General features: G+C 65.3%; 3 protein-coding genes across 3 annotated transcripts; all 3 read right to left on the reverse strand.

The window, feature by feature from the left end:
* Positions 1-1,533: 1,533 nt before the first annotated feature.
* Positions 1,534-14,193, reverse strand: PIGQ (phosphatidylinositol glycan anchor biosynthesis class Q). Its single transcript, XM_042922204.1, has 11 exons — positions 14,066-14,193; positions 10,427-11,125; positions 8,604-8,735; positions 8,126-8,246; positions 6,267-6,393; positions 5,795-5,948; positions 5,574-5,685; positions 4,794-4,874; positions 4,226-4,340; positions 2,611-2,672; positions 1,534-1,794 (listed from the first exon to the last, which is right to left on the reverse strand). Exons 1-11 carry the CDS (start codon positions 14,107-14,109, stop codon positions 1,642-1,644), a joined length of 1,800 nt encoding a protein of 599 aa, XP_042778138.1. The 5' UTR covers positions 14,110-14,193; the 3' UTR covers positions 1,534-1,641.
* Positions 14,194-14,702: 509 nt separating this feature from the next.
* Positions 14,703-17,343, reverse strand: NHLRC4 (NHL repeat containing 4). Its single transcript, XM_042922232.1, has 2 exons — positions 17,299-17,343; positions 14,703-16,782 (listed from the first exon to the last, which is right to left on the reverse strand). Exon 2 carries the CDS (start codon positions 16,510-16,512, stop codon positions 15,829-15,831), a length of 684 nt encoding a protein of 227 aa, XP_042778166.1. The 5' UTR covers positions 16,513-16,782; positions 17,299-17,343; the 3' UTR covers positions 14,703-15,828.
* A 1,583-nt stretch (positions 17,344-18,926) lies between these two features.
* On the reverse strand, positions 18,927-21,217 carry PRR35 (proline rich 35). The gene is made up of 2 exons (XM_042922325.1): positions 20,094-21,217; positions 18,927-19,816 (listed from the first exon to the last, which is right to left on the reverse strand). Exons 1-2 carry the CDS (start codon positions 21,215-21,217, stop codon positions 19,183-19,185), a joined length of 1,758 nt encoding a protein of 585 aa, XP_042778259.1. The 3' UTR covers positions 18,927-19,182.
* Positions 21,218-24,066: the final 2,849 nt, after the last annotated feature.

Raw genomic sequence — 24,066 nt, forward strand, 5'->3', positions numbered from 1 at the left:
GGAGTCCACAGGTTTGAGGTGGTCTATTCATCAGAGCCAGGGCAGCTCACCCCTGCCCCAGGGAGGCCTGCACCCCTACCCTCAGCCCTGTCACTCATACCAGGGCAAGGCCAAAACCAGAGAGTGCGTGACCCTGGGTCCGCCCATCCATGCCAGGACATCTTCAAGGGGCCAGAACTTCCATACCCGCCTGCCAGACCCGCAGGGAGGCCTGCTTCAGGGGATGGTGTGCCCACTGCTCCCCAGGCTGGCATCGAACAAGAAATGGGTGTCACAGACACCGTAGGAAAAACAACGGGGGCCAGCTGTCCTACCACCCCAGGAGAAGGGGAACCTCACCTCAGCCCCACCACCGTCACGGTGGAGGTGGGGGGCCTCCTCAGACCCACTGCCCGTGTGGCGATGGCGATGGGAAGGTAGAGGGTACGCTCCAAACGGGTGGGAAGTTTTATTGTCTCAGCAGAAAAAGGCAGAGCCAGGACCTGTCCTGTCACATGCCGAGCTGCTGGGAACTCCCCCAGGGGCTCCCCGCCGTGGCCCGCAGCCAAGGAGTGCAGGTGGCAGAGGTGGACAGGCCCAAGTGCCCGCAGTGAACAGAGGCCGCTGCCCCTTCTCCTGCTCGGGCTACGGCACGAGCACAAACAACTCCAGGAGGACAAAACACAGACGATGCCATCCGCACGTACAGTCTTCCTCCCCCTGGGGATTGTGGGGCTCGCGCCCATAGTCAGATGCCACGCCAGCCGGCAGGCAGACGCGGCCTGAATGCTGCCCCCCACCCCCCCGCCACACACACGCTGGAGACCACAAACGTGTCTCTCTAGGAGCTGCCTGCTTCTGTGCGACGTCAGTGAGGGAGATGGTATTTGGCCAAGGGGCCTGTTCCCGCAGGGGTGTGGGGCAGGGACAGGGCGGCAAGGTGAATGGCTGTCTGGTCTCTGGCAAGGCGGCTCCGGGGACCCGCGTGGCCCGGCTTCACACAGGGAGACCTGAAGGCCCACGGCAGCTCCCCCTGCAGGACAACCTCTCCGGGTGGCATCAAGCAAACCCTTGTGTGGTCCAGGCTCCGAGGGCAGTGCTGCCGGCTTCCCAGAGGGCTCGGGGCCACCGGGGCTGCTGGTTCTGGGGACCCTGGAGCAACCCCCAAGGACGGGATGCCGGGGGTCCGCCTCAAGGACCGTTGAGCGCATCCCGGGAGGGGGTCCCTCCATCTCCCGACAGGGAGAGCTGCCAGCTTGCCCCGTTGGCAGTGGCCGTGGTGGTCAGGGGTAGAGGCCTACAAACCCCTCCCAGAGTCTGGGTGTGATGGGAGGGGCAGAGCAGGGCTCCTGGGCAGGCCCCCGGGGGCTGTGGGGGCACCGGGTTGCCGATGCCATCCCAGCAGGTCAGGAGGCGGGTCCTGAGGCAAACACTGCTAGTGATGAAGCACGGGCCTGCTGGCCCGGCTGGCTGCCCCTGTGACCTCCTGCTCAGCACCCCGCAGCCTCAGAGCCAGGGGCAGATGTAGAGGCCTCAGACAACCGGGGGCACAGAAGGCAAACGGCACGGATGCGTGCCGTCCTGACAGTCAGCGTCCCCGGCAGGGTGGAGGGCTGACTGTGGCCGTGTGGCGGTGCCGGGCGGGCCGGTGGCCAGGGTCCGTCAGTCCCGCTTGTCCCCTTTCTGCCTCCAGGGGTAGATGAGCTCCCCGAAGAAAAGCTTGCGGCACAGGGAGCCCCAGGAGTGGGTGGGGTGGCAGCCACAGCTGGGGAGGCGGTAGGTGCGTATCACGTGACTGAAGGGCAGGGGGTTTATCTGAAAGCACAAGGGCGGTGGTCAGCCAGCACACAGCCCCCAACGCACCGGGCTGTCGATCGTGCCCGTGTCGGAGCCGGCGCTGCCCAGTCATGCCCTCTCTGCAGCACCCAGGGGTGGCGTGAGCAGCTCAAAAGGGAACACTCTGGCCGAGACGGGCATGCCCTCCTCGAGATCGGCTTCGGGGAGGGGAGGTGGGCCAGACTGGAGGGGTACAGACCCCTCTACTGAAGGACTTACCTCGCAGGAGCCTCGCAAGTGGTCTGGGAACACACCCCCCATCCCGAGAAAACCACACAGGCTGGCTGCCTCAGTATCTGACTGTCCCTGAGATATGGCCCTCAGGCCAACCACCCCGCCCCCCAGCGGCCAGTAGCCACCCACCTACTCCCTCCCACAGGCCAAAGGGGCTGTTTCCGAGAAAAGAGCCCAAGAGAAAAGGCCTGTGTGTCCCGAGGCCTTCACCAAGTCTGTCCTTGTCCACCTGGAATGAGAGCCCGTGGGACCCAGGGCAGGAAACAAGGGTGCAAGGCCCAGCAGGCAGGAGCCCTGGGTGGCTGAAAGCACAAGGGATCCCATCCAGGGTCCTGCCGAAGGAGGGTCCAGGCAGAGGGGGTCACAGTGCCCAGATGTCTCGGAGGTGAGGGAGCCTCCCCTTGGGCCCCACCCATCAACTCTGCTGCACCCTGCAGCCCTACGCCCAGGGAAGCACAGAGGGATGAGATCCCAGCTGCCCCCGAATCTGGGCAACACCACAGCAGGTGGGTGCCAGGTTAGTCCACTGGCAGCGGCGTGAGGGGTGCGCAGAGGCCTCACCTGCATCAAGAGGCGGAGGGGCCTATCAGCATCATGCTCCAGGACTCGGAACTTCACGCCGGCTGCAGGAAGGGCAAGGCGGCTGTGAGGGAGGGCGGAGCCCCCCAGCCCCACCCAAGGCCCACGGCCTGCAGACAGCCTCCCAGGCCTCCCTCTCCTCGTGTCAGCACAGGCGGGTGGGTGTGGGCAGAGGGCCCTGCACCTCTGGTGGCACTCAGAAGGCTGAGGACGGCCCCGGTGGCGCCACAGGCTCACCCGCCCCCAGCCCAGCCCCAACCTTCCCGTCTGTCTCTGGGCTGGCTGCCTGGCCGGAATCAAAGCCTCCACAGAACTTCACCGAAAGGCAGAAGCTGCGTGTCTGGGAGCCAGGGAAGAGTCAGCTGGGCATCGGGGGCACGGGCTGTACTGCTTTCCAAATGGGATGCAGGCTGGGCTGGGCTGTCCCACAGGATGGACAGGGTGCTTGCTGGGTTGTGGCCACCCTCCTGGCATCTAAAGGTCTTCTAAATTCTGTGTGCGTGGCCGACTTGGGAACCCACCGTGCCCCTGGCCTACAGTGTGGGCTCCCAAGCCTGGGAATTCCCAAGGCAGAAAGTTCTTAAAAAGAGAAGCAGGAGCTAATTATCAATTGATGAAGAGGCCCCACGGCAAACTCAGTGAAAAGGAGAGAAAGCAGCAGCATCTGTGGGTTTTTATGTGAAGTTAAAACAACTCGGCTCTGGCCACGAGCTGTGGGCTGGGGGAGGGAGACCCTGGGTCTCGGGCTCTTCACCAGCCTGGTCCTGGCAATAAAGTATGGGCAGAGGCTGGAGCCCCTGGCATGGGCCACCTGGGGGCCTGCAGGGGAAGTGGTCTGGAAAGGGAACTCAAGGATACCCAGTAGGCAGATGTTAGGCCCAAAGCCCACGGAACATGCAGGTTCAAGTCCTCTGGCCCTCAACGGGCTGGAAGAGGCTGCTTGAGCTTGGTGTGGGGGCTGAGCTGCAAACCGGACACAGGGCCAGGTTTGCCCTCCCCGTGTTCCCTGACGTGCGCAAAGCCCCTGAACGGGACTGGCCAACTCACGATGCTGTGACCGGTTTGGTCTGCCTCCCTGGGCCTGCTGTGGGGACAGCCTCCCCTCAGGGGCATCTGGCCAACCTAGTGGTTGGTGTCATCATGAAAACAGGGGCAGCCAGCTACAGGGGGCACAGCCAGGAGCAGCTGGGACGGTGGGTACTGTCCCGGTGGGCAGTGGTCTGTGGGGTGGGGCGAGGCTCCTATCTCACAGATCTGGCCAGCCCAGCAGTCTCCGCCCTGGCCTGTCCTCTCCGAGGCTGAAGGGCATGAGCAGGCACACACAGTCACACGCAAGCACACGGGGACACTTTTCTGAGCCACGTTCAGGTGCCACCTACACTACTACACACAGACCTCAGGGCAAATCTCACACTCGTCGCAGGAAAGGGTGAGAAAGAGGAAAGGTCGCCTCTGCAGCCTCTAAACCCGAGGGCGAGGTGGGTCTCCCTCCAGCTCACTGCAGGCAGCCGGCCCGGTGGACACCAGGGGTCTCTGCCCTCCCCCACCAGCCGCCCCCATGCCCCACACTACTGCTTCCAGAAGCACACGGACCCACCTGCAAGCCTGTAAGGCCGGCAGAGCCGGAGGCCGAGGGAGTACAGCGGCAGGGAGTTGATGAGGTCCACAAGCACATGGATCAGGCCCTGCACGGCCACCACCAGGAGCCGGAGCTACAGCACAGACAGCGCTCAGAGCCACGCCGCACGCCCAGGAGCAGAGCAGCCGGGAGGGTCCCGGGGCACGACCAAGGGCGACCAGGAGCTCGGAACCCCCGGGGAGGGCGCGGTTCCCACCCCAATCCTAAGGCCCAGGTATGAGGAGGCAGGGGGCCGCGAGCGGGAGTGGCTGAGCCCAGGGAAACACGCCACCAGCCCCTCCCCTCGGCGTGGGCCACCTGGGTGCCATGCCCCTGAGTCCTGCGCCCAGCCGCTTGTCCCCCGAGGGTAGGGCCCACCACACAGTGTCCCGAGAGCATAGGAGAAGAACACCCTCCATGGACTTCGGGGACAGACGGCAGGCAGAGCACACACTCATCACCCCAAGCACTGTGGGCGAGGCCCATGGGCCGGCTCGGCCAGGTGCTGTGGCCAAGGCCCTCCCAGGCCGCGAGCCCCTCGGCTCACCAGGGTGAACACCAGGTAGTACAGGGCTGTGGTGGGCAGGAGGAAGAGCAGGATGGTGAAGAGCAAGGTCCCGATGAACAGCTGCAGGGAGAAAGGACACCACCGTCGGCATCAGCAAGAGCCCCACGCCGGGAACAGCCCCGTCCCCACCAGACCCATCCGGTAACCGAGCGGAAAAGGGACGCCTGCCGCCAGGACACTCTGGCTTCCTGAGACAAGTCAGGAAAAGCTGCTCAGGACAGCTTTCTCCAGTACTGGGAGGGACGTGTCCGCGTGCCCTCCAGACTCGGGCGGACAGAACCAGCCAGCAGGACATGAGCACGTACACCAGAAGCGGGCGGGTTGTGAATTTGGGGCAGCAAAAGTAGGCCTTGGAGGGCAGCACGCAGGGTCCATGTGCCAGGTCTAAGCTACGGGAAAGGCCAGAGGCAGGCCCTGAGCCTGGGTCACCTCCATGCCCTGCCACCCAGCGGCTCCCGGGGGTCCGGCACCCTCCCCAGAGCAGCGTCCACCTCCCGCCTGGGGCAAGGTCCCGTGCTGTCTGAGGCTCCGTATGCACCCTGCCCCCTGCAGGCTCCTCATGTTCCCCAGTGTCCGTGCTGACCCTTGGCAGGTGAGGTGAGCCACGGACAGGAGTGTGGTCACCCCATCAGGGTGCCAAGCGGCTACACTGGCCAAGCCGTTTAGAGGACCGGATGGACTGGAGCTCGGGGGGCAGTCGGCTGTGGGTCCCGCCGGCCGCCTGGAGGGGTGCCCCTCCCCTGCAGTCCTGCCCAGTACCTGGTCCAGGTCATAGGAGCAGGAGTCCACCCGCTGGCGCAGAACATTCCACTTCTTCCCCCGGAACAGACGCCAGAGCGAGGACAGGCCACAGATCTTCAGGCAGTACAGCCTGCGGGAGGGACACGGGCAGCATCAGGGCCAGGGCTCTGGGCCACCCCGGGAGCCCCCCGGGCCCGGCAAGCGTCCAGGGTGCTCACGAGCGGGGAGCACACGCCCACCTGGCGCCGTAGACGTAGAAGCAGTAGATGTGGAAGGTGAGGAGAGCGATGATGTCTGACAGGATGGACAGGGCGACCGTCAGGCCCAGGCAGGCCGAGAGGCCCACGTGCCACAGGATGCGCTCGATGAAGGGGGACATGAGGTGGATGTAGCCTGGTGGGATGGGGGACGGTCAGCTATGGGTCCTGGCCCCCCAGTTCCTCACGGACCAGGCGCGCCTGAGGCTGCCAGACTGCTCTCCTTCCTGGCCGTCTCCTGGCTGAGCAGCCGGCCTGGTAGAGCAGGGCTACACGCGCGCACACACACACACACACACACACACACACACACACACACACGGCACCGAGAGGGAGGAAAGCAGGGACCAAGGGGATGGGTGGGGCCCCACCCAGCCAGGGCTGTCCCCTGGGCGCACAGGCTTTAGAAGCCGAGTTGGGGGGGTCACTGGGGCCGGGGGGCGCTGCCACTCACTGATCCACAGATGCAGATGGTATAGGAAGAAGCGGCCCAGGACCTGGTCCAGCGCCCGGTTCATCTTCAGCCCAGCAGGGGCTCCCATCAGCCACTGCACGAGATGCTGGAGCTCCTCAGCCACGTGCTGGAGGGATGCAGGAGGGGCACGCGGTCTGTCAGCTGCACCCCACCGCGGCCAGCCCATCTGGGCAGGGATAAGGTAGCCTGGGTGCCTCCCTCCAGGTGTCTCCTAACATGACGGGCACACAAGCTTTCCCATGCTTGTCTGGCCAGGAAATCCCTCTTCGCAGATGCTCTGGGACCCGCTGAGAGGCACAACCTACAAGGCTGACAGTCTTCCCCTGGCCCTCTGGACATGGGGGCCCGAATGGCCATCACCCTTTCCCGCGTCCCAACCCTCCCGCCACTGGGCCTACCGGAGCACTCAGCCCCACATGCCCAGATGAGGGACAGACCCCAGCTCACCATGAACCTTGTAGGGGGAGCCCATGGGTCTACAGTGCCCCTCTGCTGAGGACCCCACCCCACCACCTGCTGCTGCAGAGGCCCAGGCCTGCCCTGGGCGGGTGCCCTCAGGTAATCCTGAAGGGTATCGAGCCCATCAGGGGCCCAGGTGCCAGTGAGAAGGCCAGAGAGTTCCCGGGAGAAAAGGATGGATGAGACGTGAGTCATCGACTACAGTGAGCGAGGGCCAGAGACGGCACGGGGACTCTCACAGGCAAGCAAGGAAGCTGACCCGCATCCTGGTTGCCCACGGAGGAAGCCAATGTCCAAGCGCTGTGCCCGTCCCAGAGCACAGGCCTAAGGACCCTCAGCCTTATCAGCAATGCTGAGACCACAGCGGTGACTGCCCCACGGTCACCGACCTGTCACCCCCCTCCTGCCCACTGTGCGGGCCTATGAAAGCCTCAGCCATGTCAGAGGCAGTGAGGAAAGAAACAAAGCATTCTTTATAAATAGAGCTTATCTAATATTTAAAGGATAAGAGCTAGGCGGCAGGAAGGAGCTTTCATTTTTAAATTAAATATTTATATTTCTGCGCAATTCTGCAAAAGGGAGATCTAAGATGAGCGGCCAAGAGGCAGAGCATGGACAAGCAAGGTGAAGCGACCAAGCCACCTTCCCAGCCGCCAGGCCCTCCTTGCTCTCTTCCTCTCCGACCAGGTCTCCCAGAGAAGCCATGGGGGCTCCCGGCCTGTGAGGGCTCCTGCCCACAAGCAGGCCCAGAGCACAGCTGCGACTGATGCTGATGGCAGTGGCAGGGGTGGCACGCACAGGGACCACACCAGGGCCAGCAGGCCACTGGCAGAGGCGTGGGGGAGGCCCAAGGGGCCAGAGGGACTGCTCTAAGCAGGGAGACAAGCTCCCCGACAGGAGTGACAGGGCCTGTGGCTCTGAGGAGGCGAGGCAGAGAAGCCGAAGGCTCGGTGCCGGCATAAACGAGCAGCAGGGTAGAAGCTGAGAGGAGGGCCGTGGAAGGAGAGGAGGGAGCCCCACGGACAAGCTGGGCCCCCAGCACTCAGCATGGGAACTGCAGAATCAGCAGTGCGAGTGGCCTGACTGCCACAGGGCGTGAGGCCCGAGCCTGACCGCACACAGACAGCCCTGGACACACGCAAGGTTTCCGCGATGCTTTCTGTGCAGAGCGCCCAAGCCAGGAGCCGGGGATGGGACCCGTCTGGGGTCAAGGACAAGGGCTGCTTACGGGCCCCACAGAGGGAAAGGGCAATGGTACTCTGGCCGGCGGATCGGCCTCTGCCGCCCCCAGGAAGGGCCCCACCTCCAACTCTGGGACACACTGGGCTCCCCCAACCAAGTCACCCCTGGGACACGCCAGGCTCCCCCAACCGACTCACATCAGCCACGGGGACGAGCGCCTCTGCCAGGTGGCCAATCCGGTCCTTCCCGTGAAGCCAAGACAGCAGCACAAGACCAAGGGCCACGTCAAGAAGCACAGAGACAAGCACGTTGGCCTTTCTGGAAGGAGGAGCCCCACAGGGTGGGTGGTGAGGGGACCAGCCCGAAGGAGGAGCCCGACGGGAGGGAGTGAGTGGTGAGGGGGTCTTTCTGGAAGGAGGGGTCCGACGGGGCGGGTGGTGAGGGGGCCTTTCTGGAAGGAGGGGTCCGACGGGGCAGGTGGTGAGGGGGCCTTTCTGGAAGGAGGGGTCCAACAGGGCGGGTGGTGAGGGGGCCTTTCTGGAAGGAGGGGTCCGACGGGGCGGGCGGTGAGGGGGCCGGCCCCGAAAGGGTCACTGTGGATGGGCTGGGTGTAGAGAAGTGGGCTGGGGGCACGGGTTGGTGGCATGACCAGCAGCTGTGGTGGAGACCCAGCACCTCATCAGCTGGGTGGGGTTCTCGGCCTTCTGGGTGCTGAAGACAAACGTGAGCTGCTCCAGCCGGTGCCTGAGCTGCTGACATGTGGAGAGCTTGCTCCAGATAAAGGACAGGGGCCACAGCTGGAAGACCCTATGAAGGAACCGAGAGGCGGATGTTCAGCTGGGGTTCCCTGGCGGCCAAGGGCCGAGGGCCCCCTTGGCTGGTGCCGTCACCAGGCTCGACGCAAGGCCCTGGAAGTCCCCGAACACCGATGGCCACACTCCCGAACTCGGCAGCACAGGCACAGGGCGGGGGGCACAGGCGGGCAGCCCGGTGAGGGCCATGACGCACTCACGGACGTTAACTGGGAACCTGACCTCCTCACAAAGCAGTGACCTGAGGCACACCCAAGGCCAAGCGCCAAGACCTTGCCCCAGGAGTGAGAGAATGTGCTGTCCAGCCACCCAGAGCCTCGCCCCGCTGGACGGGTGACCCTCATCGAGGGTCTCCAGGCTGCCAGGGCTGCCCCACGAGACTGATTTCTCACAAGGCAAAGGAAGCACTGAGATGCTTCTGCAGACAGTGGGACGTTGAGGGGAGACGTTTGTGAGCAAAGTGCCCTGTCGGAACTCGGCTACACTCAAGAGTCTCCGCTTCGAACCTGAGTCCCCGCTGCCGCCAGCAGGAGCCTGAAGGGCGCGGAGCCGCCAACGAGCCGAGTGCCGGGCCCTCGGGAGGAAGGAGGAGGTCTTTGAGCCAACTCCAGGAGCCAGACGTGCTCAGCACACCCCTCCTGAACTCCAGTCAGCTGGAAGGCGGCCTCGCACTGTCTGCACAAGAGACCCCCTCCTGCACAGCTGTTTCCCCGAGGCTCACACCAGCCGTGGGCGGCCAGGGCACCGCCAGCACCCCTGGGGCTGCCCAAGGGGAAGAGGGGGCTGCCCTTCTGCACAGTAACAGCTCTGCCTCGCATGACTGTCCCTGTGCTCTAACCCGATGGGCTAATCAGGATTCGGGGCACATGAGCCACTGTTAACCTTTCTTGAGTCCTCTGAAAGCTGATAAAAGCTAAGGACCGTCTCTCCCCAAAACCGTACTTTGGCTGACACACACTTTCCTGTCATTCGTTCCAGGGAGTAGTGAAGATCCGAAACCCGCCCTTCGTGTCCAGATCCCCTGCAGCCCTCAACCCGAGGTGCTGTCCACACACGGCTGCCAAGGGCTCTCTGCCAGCACAGGCGAGAGCACTCCACAGCCCTCAGTGAGGAGGTGAGGCCAGTCCCCAGACCCGACAGCCAGAACCCCAGGACCTAGGTGGGCGGCGCCATGAGGAAGCCAGCTTCTCACAGGGGGAGGGGTGCCAGCATTCCCCAGGGCCCTCAAGGACTTTTATAAATCCCTCAGTCAGGCCTGCAGCCAGGAGTAGCCCAGGCCACTGTGGAGAAGAGCCAAGGCTAGGGACCACCATCCCAGACACACGGCCACCAGCGAGCGGGCCCCAGCCCTTCCAGGGCCAGGCAAGTGGGTGGGACCCGAAGGCCTCCAGGACAAACAAGTCCTAGGCACCAGGCAGGGCAAACACCAGCCCTCGGGTGGCAACCACCTGGGCCTGCTCATGGCCTGATTGCCCGTGTAGGGGACCGAACCACCTGAAGTCCACTCTGGCCCCTGACCCAGCGGGGTCCCATGCAGCCAGACGCTGCCGAGGAGGCATGCTCTACCCAGGGAGCAAGGGGCACGGACAGCAACCAGCACTCAGGCAGCCTCAGACATACCCAGAGAGGGCTGGGCTACGGCTCAGGGGCCGGACTTCCTCCCGCCCCGGCCCCAGGGGCACTTACCGGCAGGCGCTGGCGGCTGAGACAAGTGACAGCAGGCCGCCCAGCAGCAGGCAGATGGGCCCCGAGGCCCGCTTCGCCAGCTCCGCGAGGATGCTGGCCTCCACGCCCTCCGACTGCCAGTGGCTCAACCGCACGGGGCCCTCGTCGAACCGGTCACTTCGGAAGAGCTCCTCACTGCGCGCCACCGTGTCAAAGACAGCAGCCAAGCCCCCAGCACCGGCCATGGCATCGCCAGCCTGGTGGTCAGGCAGGGCCACGGGCGGGTGCAGCTGGGACAGCAGCACCTTGCGCTGGTCATAGAAGACAAGCATGACCTGGTCCTCGCCGGGGGCACCGGGGCAGGTAGGTGCCTGCCGGCGGGTGGCCTTGCAGCTCCAGAACTTGCTGCCCCTCTCCCGGCACAGCTGGAGCCAGGGCTCATGGGAGAAGATGGCGCCCAGGCCCTCCAGGAAGTGGCCCAGGCTCTCCTCGGCATCCTGCCGGCGGTGGCACCAGGTGCCCAGCACGGCCACCCCCACCTGGCTGGCCTGCTGCACCCGAGCCAGGAGCTCCTTCACCTGGATGGGGATGAAGGGAAAGTGCACCACAGCCAGGACCACAGCGCTGGTCTGCTCCGGGACCCACCGTCCCACCAGCAGGCCGCTGTCGGCCGAGGCGCAGCACGTGGGGAAGAAGGCCTTGAGCACCATGCCGGGCACGCTGGAAGAGAGGGGAGAGACCCTGCTCAGGGCCGCCGCCGCCCCACGACGGCCCTGACGGACATGCGCACACGGCCGCGGGGCCGCGTCGACCCCAGCTGCCCATCTCGCGTGGGTACCGCCCCCACCCCCACCCCAGGCCAGGCAACGCTTTCCCCCCTTTCAGAGACAAGCAGGCCGAAAGGGGGCGAGGCTACGTGACCCCGGTACCACTCACAAGGGTGTGCAGGGCTGAACGTGAAGGTCTACTTCTTGTTTTTAAGGAAAGTGATGAGAGTGTTTTACGTGTAGCACGTGGAAAAACGCACGATCTCATTAACAATGAAAGATACAGATGAAAATCTGACGAACCTTGATTTACTCACTAAGCCAGCGAGACTAAAGATGAAAATTTAAACAGATTCCTGCTGGGCTGAGGGAAACCACATGCTGGCGGCTGTGGGCACAGGACGGGAGCCCCAGAATATACCAGAGGAGCCTTGCTGCTCTTGTGGGGCTCTGGCCACTCCTCTGACTCTCCCCCCACCGCCTACGGCTGTGCCTGTCAGTCGCATCGGGGCTGGGTTCCTGGTGGGGGGACTGTTCCCTCTGGTCACAGTTGAGCTAGGCAGCTGTCTAGACATGGGGACCCTGGAGAATGGCAGGCTCCCCGTTGTTTTCTGTCTAGCTGGGGGGCACCAGTCTTCATGGCCTCTCACAACCTTCACACGGCCCCAAGTGGCTGCGACCCCTGAATTCTGGGAGACCCCAAGCCTTGCCCTGCCCAGAGGTAACTTGACCAGGGATGTGGGTCTCTCAGCAAAGCCCCTCCCAGATAAGACCGGGCGGGCTGCAGGCCCTCACCCAGCAGAGCACTGAGGGCTTCACCTTGGAGCATGCTCGTTCTCAGACACTGACTTCCCCAACCTTGGCAGCACGAGCGGCATAACAGCCGCCCTGGGCTAAGACCCCCAAGCTGGAGCCTACACCTGAGGGAGGCACACAGGTCTGGGACTAAGCCCACTGTTCCCCAGGTCCTTGGGGACATACGTGTTGGGATGGCAGGACATTTCATCCTCCTCCTATCTGTCGGGGGGCTCTGGGAAAGGCCTTCGGCAGACACAAAGGCCCAGGGCTCAAGAGATCACTGGTATGGCTGCTTTCCTCCCTTGCAGGGGCCCAGACCGGGGCTGGAAGGTAGAGGCCTCTTCCAGCCGGTTGTAAAGGGGGCTTCCCACAGCTGTGGGTTCCAGCTGAAGAGGGTCCTTCCGGGCAGAGCAGCAGGACTCCCAAACGCCCCCTCCTCACCAAGCGACCGGAGAGGGCAGCCAGCAGCAAGTGCAGGCAGGGGACGGCCTGGAGCAGCCGGGGCCAAATCCCTGCGGCCACTATCAAAGGCATCGAGGCCAACTTATCTTCCTGACCCTCCTGACAGGGGCCACTGTGAGACCTGGGAGGAACCCAGCAGCTCTGGTTTGGTGACCAGCAGGGGGACCAGACATCCCACCCTAGGCCTCTCAGTGCCAGCCCACTGAGATACACCAGCTTGGCCGAACGACACCATCGTGCCCTCCTTGGGGACCCCTTTCACGGGACCTAAGGAAAACTACGCGTGGCTACTGCCGGAAAAGAACAACGATCGGCCCAACAGCGAACAGATGCTCTGGAGGAAAAGCTGCATCTGTTGAAACAAAGGTGTTTTCACTTCGGGAAACTTCACTGAGTTGTGCACAAACGGTGAGTGTGTTTTCTTTGTGTGCGTTACGCTTCATCTACAAAGTTTGCCTAAGAAGGAAGAAAAGGCGCCTCGTGTGGAAGGACGGAGAGCAGAGGGCAGAAGCTGGTGTTCTTATCCATGGGGCAGAGAGAGAGAACTCTTCACACATCATGGGGCGAATCCCCACCCGCACCCCCACCTCAGCCTCTGGGAGGGATGAACACAGAGAAGTCTACTCAGATCAGACATCCAGACAAAGAAGAAAGAGCAGGCAATCGATAGCAGAGGTGCAAAGGGAGGAGGGCAGTAACTTGGGCAAAGCGCTGCTCTTTCAAGACGGGAATACAAAGCCAGGGCGCGTGCCCAGGGCGGCCTCGTGTTCACAATGCCAGCGAGTTCCCTTCCCGATCTGTCCGGTGACAGGTCTCGGGGGGCTGGGTCAGCCCTGCTCCCACAAGGTCTCCCTGACAGGGTGGAAGCCTACTGCCTTCTCTCCTGGGCACCAGCGGCCACTGGGGAAAAGCGCAGACGGGACTGGCCAGGGACAGCTCGCTGGCTGGAGCCGTCCTCTGACAAGCCTCCCCACGACTGCTCCTCCATAATCCGGGAACATTCACTTTTACTCCGTGTAGTTTGTGCTTAAAAAACCAACAACCGTTCATTTGTTTTTCTTGCACGGGGTACACACTGCTTTCTACCCCTCATTACAGAAGAACTCAATCTACGATTCTGGTTTTGGGTTTATTTTTTTTTTTTAAGTAAGCTCTAAGCCCAACGTGGGGCTTGAACTGCCTCCCCCCCCCCCCCCCCCCGCCCCCCCAACAACAAGTCGCCTGCCCTACCGAATGAGCCACCAGGCGCCGCCTTCCCGCAGTCAGGGACGCCTGGAGGTGCCGAGGCCCGCTCGCTGACCCTGAATGCCCTTCCGGAGGGTCCAGGGCCAGGGCCGGCCCGCGGTGAGCGCGCTGAGCCAAGGCTCCCCGCGAAGGGCGCCCACGCGGCCCCGCCGCCGCCCCTCCCGGGCCCCACTCTACGGATGAGGAAACAGAGGCTCCAGCGGCGACAGGCCCGCGCCGGCCGGGCGGGGGCTGGGGGTAGCCACCGGGGCCCCTTCCGCAGCCTCGCCCGCGCCCCGCGCCCGGTCCCGCGGCGCCCGGGGAGTCGGGGCCCACAGCCCCGGGGGGAGGGGCGGCGCCCCAAGGTCACACCGCACGGCCCCCCCTCCTCCCCCCGCCGAACGCTCACCGGCTGTTCCCCGGGGCCGCGCTCTCAGGCGGCGGAGTCGGCATGGGGTCGGGGACCGCGTCGGGCCGGCCCGAGCGGACGACAGCGCTCGCGGCCCCCGGCCCCCAGCCCCGCCGCGGCCGTGCCGCGGGACACGAGCCCCATTTCCGCCGGCTCCCAGCGTTGCCGCGCGACGGTCCGGCCCCCAAAGGCGCCCGAGCTGCCCGCCGGCCCCGCCCGAGCGTTCCGCGCACGCAACGTTCCAGTCCCGGGAGTCGGAGGCAGGCTTGTGCGGCGTCCTTGTCCCCCTCATGCGGCATCCTCGCTCCCGCCAAGGCATTCATGTCCCCTCCCCAGCTCTTGTACCCCATCCGGTCTACCCGCAGTGTCCCCAACACCACTGCCTTCCCGTCCCCCAACTTCTCACAGCTGCCAAACCTCCCCCATCCCCCATTTTCTCATCTGAGGGACCCAGCGGACCTGGCTTTTGAGGGTCCCCAACCTCACTGGGCCACCACCCTCCGAGGGTGAAAAGCAACCCCCAAGCCCTGCATGGGGTTGCGAAAGGAGCTGCCTCCCCAGCCCCAGGCTGGCCCCTCCAAAGGGGTCTCTGCAAAGGGGCGCCCCCATGTTCCCCCAGGGCCAAGTGGGCTAGGAAGGCTGCGGCCATCTGGTTTGATTGTCAGAGGTGTCCCTGGCCCCTCCTGCCCCAGGGAACAATACCACCAACACCAGCAGCAACAAATTACATTTACTGAGCACTTACTGCACACGCTTCCTTACACTGACCACATAACCCTGCCACTCACAGGGGCTGGTACATACGAAAGGGACCTTGTCAGAGGGATTGTCCTGGTGACAGACTGGACCAGGCACTGTCCCCTCCCAATGAGCCCCCTCACTGGAACTGGGAGGCTGGCCGGGCCCCAGATTCAGAGGAAGCCCTCATCTCCCATCCCTTTGGGGCCTCATTTGCTCATTGTGCTCAAGTAACATGAGTCTCTCCTCATAGGAAGGCTCTCCTGGCTTGACCACGGTCTGGAACCTTCCCAGCGCACCCCACCCATGAGTTTGGAGCGCTTGCAGAGGAGAAAGTGAAGGTTCAGCCTGAGACATAGTCTTACATGGGAGCAGGAGACCAGGGGTATGGAGGCTCCCAGCCCAGCCACGTGCCACCCCTAGGCGCCTCAGGGGTGGTCCTTCCTCTGCTTTCCCTTACCTCAGTTAGGCCCAGAGAAGCTGCGAGAGGCTTGGCGTCTGGGGTGCCTCTGAGGATGGGGGACAGTGAGAGGCCACACCCCTGCCAGCCCAGCCCAGCCCAGCAGAACCCTCCCCGCCTGCTTCTGTCTGATTAGGACCCTGGGGCGCCCAGCCCGACACACCAATCATCTCCAGGCTTCAGCTGCTGGCCTCAAAGCTCAGGCCTCCAGGGCCCTGAGCCAGAAGGACCAGGGCCTGAGTGGCCATGGGGGCAGTGAGTTGGGGGGCCCACTAAACTGGGGTGTGGAGAGGACCCAAACTTGGAGGCTGTGCACCTGGTAGGGGAGGCCGAGAGGTGGTTGGTTTGTGGCAAGTCTGAATCCTCTCCAAGAGGAGGACGGGGCCAGCCCAGAGCCTGGCACAACAGGTGCTTAGCAACTGTCAGCCATTATATCGGGTCAGAAAGGCACGGCCGGCAGCCCTGGAGGACCCCACCAACCCTGAATGTCCCTCCCGTAGTGGTCCAGGGCCCCGGGGGCTGGGCCCACATGCAGCGAGGTGCTGCTCCCATCTGAGTCCACGGGTCAGGCTGGCTCTGAGTGGTACTGGTACACCTTGATGCAGCTGTCCCCTGCGTCTGCCACCACGAGCTGGCCCTGAGGGGCACAGGCCACACCCAGGGGCCGCCCCAGCCCCTCAGACACCAGGCAGACAGGCTCCCTGGCCCGAGGAAAGAGGGTCACGCGGCGCCCTTGCTCATCTGCCACAACGACACTGCCCTCCACATCGGTGCACACGCCTGCTGGGTTCCCAAAAGCGTGCCCTTTCAGAACTCCCAGGGAGCCCAGGGGCTGGCAGGCACTGCCGAACAGCCACACATCCCCAAACTCTTCGCTCACAGCGAGGCCCCCGTCAGGCCCTGGGCCCACCCAGCACGGGCCCTCCAGACCCAGCATGGAGGCTGGGGCCAGTGGCTGCAAGGCAGGGCTCAATGTGAAGCTGTGGACAGCCCCGAGCACATAGTCTGTCACCAGAAGGCGGCCAGCGGCATCCACAGCCAGTCCCCGGGGGGCCTGGTAGGTGCCCACCGTGACCCAGCGGCCCAGGGGGGCTCGGGCGGCGTGCTGAAGTGCGTGGACAGCCCCACGGACGAGGTCGCTGACCACCACAAGCCCAGCGGCCGTCACAGCAACGTCCTCCGGCACGAAGGCCCCAGTCCCCGGCAGATGGCAGGGCAGGTGGCAGATGGAGCGTCCCTCGAGGTCCATCACGTGGACGCAGGGTGCGGCCCCAGCCGTCAGGAAGAGCAGGCCATCCGGGGAGCAGTGCAGACCCCGGGGGCCTCCCACAGCCCCTGCCGGCACTGGGATCTGTCCCAGCAGCCGGGGCTGCCGGGAGCGAGTGGGGTCTCCAGGTGGGTCCAGCTTGGGAGCAGCTGGGCGGGGAGGCCCAGGAGGCCAGAGGACAGAGAGGTGGTGGGCAGAGATCACAGTTCGGCCCCTCTGAGCTGAGTTCCTGCAGCTGGGCCGCGCGTGGGGCTGCAAGAGAAATACCCACTGTGGGCCAAGCAGTGGCTACCCCTATTCCCCTGCTCCCTTCCGTGCTGGCGTTCTCCTGTTTTACACAAGAGGAAACTGAGGCATGGGGGTGGGGAGCTGGATTCAAACCCAGTTCCACCAGATCCCGAGTGCTGGCACAGTCCGCAAGCCCAGCAGCCAGCCATGTGTCTGGGTCCCGTTTCACCAGACATGGCCCCTGAGACACAATTCTGGGAGACACAGGCCTGTGAAGGCCCGAATGAGCTCACGGGCCTTGGGAGGTCCTGAGGTGGGGGGTGGGGGGTGGGGGTGGGGTGTTTCTCAAACTCATCTGCCCAGGGAACCCTGCCTTCCCTCAGGCAGGGAAAATGACTCTTCCTGGGGGCAGCCCAAGGGTCTGCCCATTGTCCCCACAGAGCCCCTGGAAGCTTCCGACCCCTGAAGGATTAGGCAGGGGGCCTTTCCTGGGCCTCTCTGCCTGCTCCCACCCAGAGAGGCTGGGTGGGGGTCTCCTACCTGGGGCTAGTCGCCCTGGGCCCTGCTCCGGCAGCAACAGCCTCTGTTGTTAGAAACTGGAGTCTGAGGGAGGGGCCGCCTTGATGAGCTGGCATGGGCAGGTGGGAGGGGCAGGTGGGACTCTGGCCAAGAACATGTTTGAGCAGTGGCCCAAGAAACCTCTGTGGAGCCGCCACTCAGCTGCTAAACCCCTAGAGGCGCCCCAGTGCTGCCGCATTCCTGCCTCGGGGACTTTGTACTGGCTTCTGGGACATTCTTCCCGCTGCCCCCACCTGGTCTGGATGCCACTCGCGGTCAGCCCAGCCACCCCCACCCCCCTTCAGGGAGGCCCGCACAGCCCTCCCAAACCCGCCGTAATGTAATTCGTGGGTTTGCTGCTCAGAGGGCACTGAGCGGACATGCGTGTGAGGCAGCCTAGAGCGCTGTCCCCCGGGTACGACTGCAGGGTCAGGACTTCGGGGAAAGGGCTGCACTCGTCCCATGCTGAATGCGACTCTCACCAGAGTCTGGGGTGGGGAACCTCCAGGGTGTTCATCCTGCCCCCCCAAAACCGGCAGGGTTGCGTCCTGTCTCTCTGATCCTGCTTCTACACCTGTGAAACTGGGCTGATGCTCCTAAGTTCAGGTCTGCCTGGGGGGTGATGAGAAATCTGGGTGCAGTAGGCACATGGGGGTGCCAACAGGGTGCCAAGGAGGGGCAGGTCTCCGGATGACTCCCAACTCAGCCCACAGACCCTGCAGCCCATCCAGGAAGCCCCTGGAAGGTGGGGGGGTCAGCCCCTGTCTGTGGCTTGCCGCACTTCCCACCTGGCTGACTCACACCCCAGCTCTGGACTTGGCCTCTTAATACCCCGAGGTGGGGTGGGCGGCCGATGCTATCTGCTGCCCGGCACAATTAATGGGGCAGCCATAGGTCCTGCTCCGACTGGCCCCAGCCCGGCCGGCCCAGCTTGGGGAACCAGGCACAGGCAGGACCCGTCCTCCCTGGGGCCACTCCTGGGTGGGCACGGAGGTATGGCCAGCTCCCAGGAGAGAAGTGATTAGCTGGGTCCAAGGGTCCCCCCGGGCACCCCTCCCTGTCTTCCCCCTGCCCCCGCCTGTGGGAAAGGCCAAGTGTGGCCGTGCAGGGAGGGAAGCAGTGAACTGTGAAGGCCACCGATGCCTATCGTAGCTGCAGGGGCTGGCGGGGGGCCAGCAAAGGCCACGCTGGGCAAGCAGCCCTGGGCCACAGAATGTGGGTGCACCGTGTAACCACAGAGGGGGCCGCCTCCAGCATGGATCTGACATTAGGGCTGCCCTGCCAGACACGAGGGCTGGAGGCAGGCCCAGGGGTCCCTGTCCACCACCAACGTGCTGAAACACAGGCCTGACTGGCCCCAAGACCATGCACAGGGGCCTCCCCACCTCTGCTTGCTTTACCCGCCTTGGATGGAAAGCCACCCCCCCCCCCATTCGGTTTCCAGACTCTGGCTCTCCCAGGGAGGGCCCAGCCTACAGGAAGCAGGCCAGCGCCTGAAGGTAAATACCCAGCAAGATAGCCCAGGACACTGGCCACCTCAGAAGCCGAGGCCGGGGACATTTCCATGTCAGAGAGTGTCCCAGTGGTGATGCTGGTGAGGCAGGGGAAGAAGGAGGCCCAGACAGGGTGTGTGAAGATGGTTTCTATTTTAACGTCCACGATTGTGATCAGTACGTAGCTATGACCCTCCACTGTCCCTCATGGCCTCATAGACAGGCGACAGCCATGGCAGGTCAGTCCACAGGCATGCTGGACAGGCTCTAGGCCACGCCTCTGGGGCTGGGGCAGGTGGGGGGCCAGGCAGCGGACACGGGGTTGGAGAGGAGTGCCTGTCTGTTAAGAGCAGAGCTAACACAGAAGCTGTGGTCAGACCTCAGCACCAGGGGGGCTCTGAATGCTAGGGACAGCCTCAGGGGGCCAGGAGCCCACAGGCCCACCTCGGGTACCCCAACTGCTACCAGGAATGACAGGGTCCTCCGGGGCCTGAAGGGGGAGGCCCGGAGGTGGGACACTGGAGTCAGCCTCGCACTTGGTAGTATGGCCAGAGAAAGGCTCAGCTGGTGCAGGGCCCAGCATGCTGGGTGGCTCGGGGGCCCCCTGGGCGAGCGTGGGGCCCAGCTCCCGCTGCCCCCAGGGCCCCACAGGCCCCTTGAGCCCCTTGGTGGGCACCCGTTTCACAGAGAGGTCGAGGGGTGCGTCCGGCGGCCGAACAGCCCGCTCCAGGGCCTGGTGGATGGTGAGCAGCTCCTGGCGAATCTTGCCCAGCTGCTCCCGCAGAGGCCGAGGGGCCAGGCCCCCGGCAGGCGCCAACTGCCCCAGGCGCTGCTCCACCCTGGCATAGTCACCCAGGGCCCGGGTGAGGTCCTCACCCACGTGCCCGGGGCCACCTGGCACTAGGTCCAGGGGCTGCTGGGGCAGGAGGGCCATGGGGCCTGGGGGCTCAGGGTTGCTGGGCTCCTTGTCCTCAGGCCAGAGCATCGCGGAGGGGCCAGTCTGCAAGCTAGGGGGTAGAAGCCAGTCAAGAGGCTGCACTGTGCCCCTCAGCGTGCCCAGTCCCTGCCCCACACTCCCCCTGGGTCCCCCCCAACCCCTTTCAGCCTGGCTGAGGGCCTTGAGACCCCTGAAGGATAGAGAGGCTGGCTCTGTGGCCTTGGTTTCCCCTCTGTGGCCTGAAGCCCACATTCCTGGCAGCTAAGCTCAGAAGGGGGCCCAGCCATCCTGGCCAGCTCGCCTCCCACCGCTCCCAACCCCCATGGCCAGGGGCCCCTGACACCTACCTGCTCTGGGAACCAAACTTCACCACGCTACAGGGGGCCCTCAGGGGCTCCAGACTGCTTCCCAGGGGCAGCCTCCTCTTGGGGTCACTCTGGGCAGCCGGCTCCAGCTCCCCCTCCGGCCCTGAGTCCCTAGGGGCTCCTCCTCGGGGCCAGGGCCTGCCCAGCCCAGGCACTGGCACTTTCAGCAGCCCCGGGGCCAGAGCCCCAGGGGGCCCCTTTGGGGCTGCTGGGGGCTTGGCAGGGGCAGCCTTGCCTGCTGGCAGCCCCAGGGTATGCTCCAGGAGCAGGGGGTAGTATAGGCGGGGGACGAGGGCAGGGCGCTCGGGGGCTTGTGGGGAAGGGAAAGTGGAAGCCGGCGGCAGCAGGGGGCTGGCCGAGGCCAGAAAGGGCATGTGGGCCGCAGCGGCCAAGGAGGGTCCCAGGTAGGAGAAGAGACCCGGCCCGAGAGGGCAGTTGACACCCAGCAGGGACACATGGAGGCTCTGGGCCTCGGGGAACTCACTGGGGGCGGGTGGGGGGTAGCAGGGGACCCCGCTCTCAGGGCCCGCTGCAGCCGCGTCCACCACGGCCAGGCCCCCGGGACCCCCGCCCGGCCCCGGCTTCCAGGACTCAGCCAGGAGCCCGCCGAGGCCCACACCCTTCGGAGCATCCCGGGCCGCAGGGGACCCCTCCGCCCCCAGCTTAGGGCCCCCGACGTGGCGGCGCAGGGAGAGGACTGGGGAGGCCGGGTCGGGCGCAGGGGGAGCGTCGGGGGGCCGCACTCCTCCTCCTCCTCCTCCTCCTCCTCCTCCTCCTCCTCCTCCTCCTCCTCCTCGGGGCTGGCCGCCCGCGTCTGTGGGGCCCGAGGGGCGGTCGGGGGTGGGCGCGCGGGGCCGGGGCGCGGCCGGGGGGCGACGGCACGCCCAGTCCGGGGAGTCGAGCAGCAGCGAGAGCGAGTCCTTGCAGAGGCTGTACTTCATGTGGTTGTAGAGGTGCGACTTCTCCAGGCAGGTGAAGGGGCACTGGAAGCACTTGTAGTTGTAGGGCTTGCCCCAGGGCCGCGGGATGTAGTGCGGCTTCTTGGGCTTGCGGGCCCGCGCCCGCGCCCCGGGGCCCAGGCGGCACGAGCCTGCCTCTCGGGACATGACGGCGGCCTGCTAGTGGGCGGGGCCCGGGCCCATGGCCACCTGTGCACGGGGGAGGGGGGCCGTGGTCAGCGCCGGCCCCTGACGGCTCCGCGCCCCCCTCTGCCCACCTGTGCCCTGCAGCCCTGCCTCCCTGGCCCGCCCCCCTCATCCTCCCGTTCTGCTTCACGCACACGTCTAGGGGCACCAGATGCGGCAGATAAAAACACAAGACACCAGTTAAATCCGGGTAAACGGCAAACACTTTTGTAGCGGAAGTATGTTCTAGCCGATACTTGGAACGTACGCTAAGAACCCCTGCTGTTTATGGGAAATCTGAGGTTAACTAAGCATCCTGTGTCTCATCCCATCCGTGGGCCCAGCTCTCGTCTCCACGCCACCCCCCGCCACGCCCATCAGCCTCCAGCAGGCCCGTTTCGGGGATGATTCTGTCCCCCCCCGCCTGGGTCTCCGTCTACCCGTCTACCCGCTGGGCATCTGGTGAGTGACCAGAAGCCAGGCGTGAGGAGGCCCGTTCCTGGGACACCAGCCCTCCTCACTCCCCTCCGGAGGCCTCTGCCGCGCTGGGAAGCCGGAGACGAAAGCTGCCTGGGTGAGAGACCCCGGCAGAAGGCTCCGAGAGTCTCGCCACCACTGAGCCCCCGTACGCGTGTTCCGCTCCGGCAGGGTGCCGGGTGCGCAACGCGGGTCTCTGAGGGGGTCGGCCTCATGTGGGGCCGGGCCAGGCTGGGGGGCGTGGACGTCACAGCATGGCCCCCCGGCCCAGCCACCTGCTCAGCCTGGCTCCATCTGGGTGGCTTCAGGCAGGTCAGCGGCCGAGCCTGCAGCGGCCAAGCTCAGCCAAGACCCTCCTCTCCCCACGCCCCACACACTCGCTCGGAAGCCGCTCCACACTCCATCTGGGCCGCCACCTGGGCCATCCACCGCCCCAGTGCGCGCCTGCGTGGGGCACACGGTGAGTGTGTGCACACCGGCTTCGGGTGTGTGCACACAAGCGTTACCAGGCTCCAGACGAGCCCTTACCCGGCGCCCGGAGGCACAGCCTCTGCACGGCTGGGCCGACTGGGAACGGAGTCAGTCGGCCGCCAAAATGCACGGGGCCTGGGAGCTCGCCCACTGCCACACACACACACACACACACACACGCACACATACACACTGTGGAGCTCACACACCACTCAGAGTGGGCACAGTGGCTGTGCACATGAAAGCACTCACAGCAGAGCCGGGGTGTGAGTAGACCCTTGGACACACTCAGGCGATTGTGCGCACACACACACACACACACAGACACACACATGCACACACATCTGAGGACACCCACGGTCACGGACACTCTGACAGGTGTGGACACACATACACTCGCCCTTTCCCCCGGGGTTCAGGGATGGCCGGTGGGTTGAGTGGGGCAGGGCTGGGGCAGCCGGGCAGCCACTGGGAACAGGCCATCCTCCTCACCAGCCTTCAGGCTCTGCACACGGCAGGCAGTCACGTCCGCTGTCCCCAAACAGAGGGTGGGCACCCCCGGTGTGGGGACGGCCAGAGGGGCGGAGAGGGCAGCCCACCCGAAGGAGCCCTTCAGAGGGGGGTCAGCATGGCAACCAGCAGGGTGTGGAGGGTGAGGCAGGCGGACTGAGCCTGGGTGGTCTGCACGGCCACATCTTGGAGGGGAGGGGCGCTGAGAGAAGTGAGAGGGTGGGAGGAGGGAGCTGGGCTCCCCGAGGAGCAGCAGACCCTCGTGGACTTGGTGGTGGGTGCAGAGGTGGGCCCATCCCTGTCCTCCGAACCCTCCCCGAGACACAGATGACAAATGGGCACATGTGCTTGGGAGACAGAGGCGGCTGTGCCGCGGCCATCGATCACCCAGCCCTGGGAGCCACACAGCTGTGCCGCCTGGTGCCGACACCCATCCCACCTCCCCGCCAGGCCCCTGGACTCCGGAGGTGCGGCTCCTCCCGTGCTCCCTCTTCAGATCCGTCCCCTGGGGGTGGGGGACTTGTCCAGGATCTGTCTTGGCAGCTACTGACCCCACGGGGACCCCGGAGGGGACCCTGGCCGCACCCCACCCCCCGCATGCTTGTGCATGAGCAGAAGACACCCCCGGACAGTAGCATGCACCCACACACACCCAAAAACACATTCATTTGCACACGTGTCCCAACCCGTGACTGGGTGCGTGCTCTGGGTCCTCGGTGGCCCACACCCCCAGTGTGCTGGCCCGGACCCCTGAGCCGGCTAACCTTTCCCCGTGCTGGAGACAACTGGTGGCAGGGCAGTAGTGGGAGGCCCCACCCCGGGGTGGGAGAGGGGGCACCCAGCGCCGGGAGCCACCACCAGCCACCGGGGGGGGGAATATAGTCCACCCATCCCCACCCGACACTTGGGGAGCACCCCACAGGGCTTGGTAGGGAGGCGGTGGCCAGCCTCCTCCCTGGCTGAGGTCGACACCCCGACTCTCTCCCGCTTGCCCTCCCCGGAGGGAGGGCGCCCTCCTGCAGGGATGGGGCTGCTGCGCCCAGGGGTCCGCCGCGCGGAAATGAGGGACATGGGGACTGGGGCCGCCTCCTCCACCCACCCCCCCACCCCCACCCCGCGCCTGGACACTCCCGGCGTCCCGCGCCCCCGCGCCCTTGGCGCCCAACCGGCCCCGCGCGGCCCCCAAACTTCTCGGGACTCGCCGCCGCCCGCGCCCGCCCTACCTGCGCGCCCCGCGAAGGCTGCGTCCCCCGAGGACGCGGCGGAAACTTCCGGCCCCAGCCCCGCCCGCGCCCCCGGCTCAGGCCCTCTGGGCAGTCACACCGACTCCCGCAGGGGAAACTGAGGCCCCCGCGCGGTCCGCAGTCACTCAC

Source organism: Panthera leo, chromosome E3 (assembly GCF_018350215.1).
Source record: "Panthera leo isolate Ple1 chromosome E3, P.leo_Ple1_pat1.1, whole genome shotgun sequence".
Classification (NCBI taxonomy): domain Eukaryota; kingdom Metazoa; phylum Chordata; class Mammalia; order Carnivora; family Felidae; genus Panthera; species Panthera leo.

What these genes read in the sequence shown, in the direction of transcription:
- PIGQ (XM_042922204.1), bottom strand. Translation starts at nt 14,109, where the DNA reads ATGCCGACTCCGCCGCCTGAGAGCGCGGCCCCGGGGAACAGCCG. An exon ending in AACCCCACCCAGCTGATGAG is followed by an intron (nt 8,247 to 8,603) that starts GTGCTGGGTCTC and finishes TCCTCCTTCCAG; the next exon opens with AAAGGCCAACGTGCTTGTCT. An exon ending in ACTACCTGGTGTTCACCCTG is followed by an intron (nt 4,341 to 4,793) that starts GTGAGCCGAGGG and finishes TCTGTGCTGTAG; the next exon opens with CTCCGGCTCCTGGTGGTGGC.
- NHLRC4 (XM_042922232.1), bottom strand. Translation starts at nt 16,512, where the DNA reads ATGGACCTCGAGGGACGCTCCATCTGCCACCTGCCCTGCCATCTGCCG.
- PRR35 (XM_042922325.1), bottom strand. Translation starts at nt 21,217, where the DNA reads ATGTCCCGAGAGGCAGGCTCGTGCCGCCTGGGCCCCGGGGCGCGGGCG. An exon ending in AAGTTTGGTTCCCAGAGCAG is followed by an intron (nt 19,817 to 20,093) that starts GTAGGTGTCAGG and finishes TCTACCCCCTAG; the next exon opens with CTTGCAGACTGGCCCCTCCG.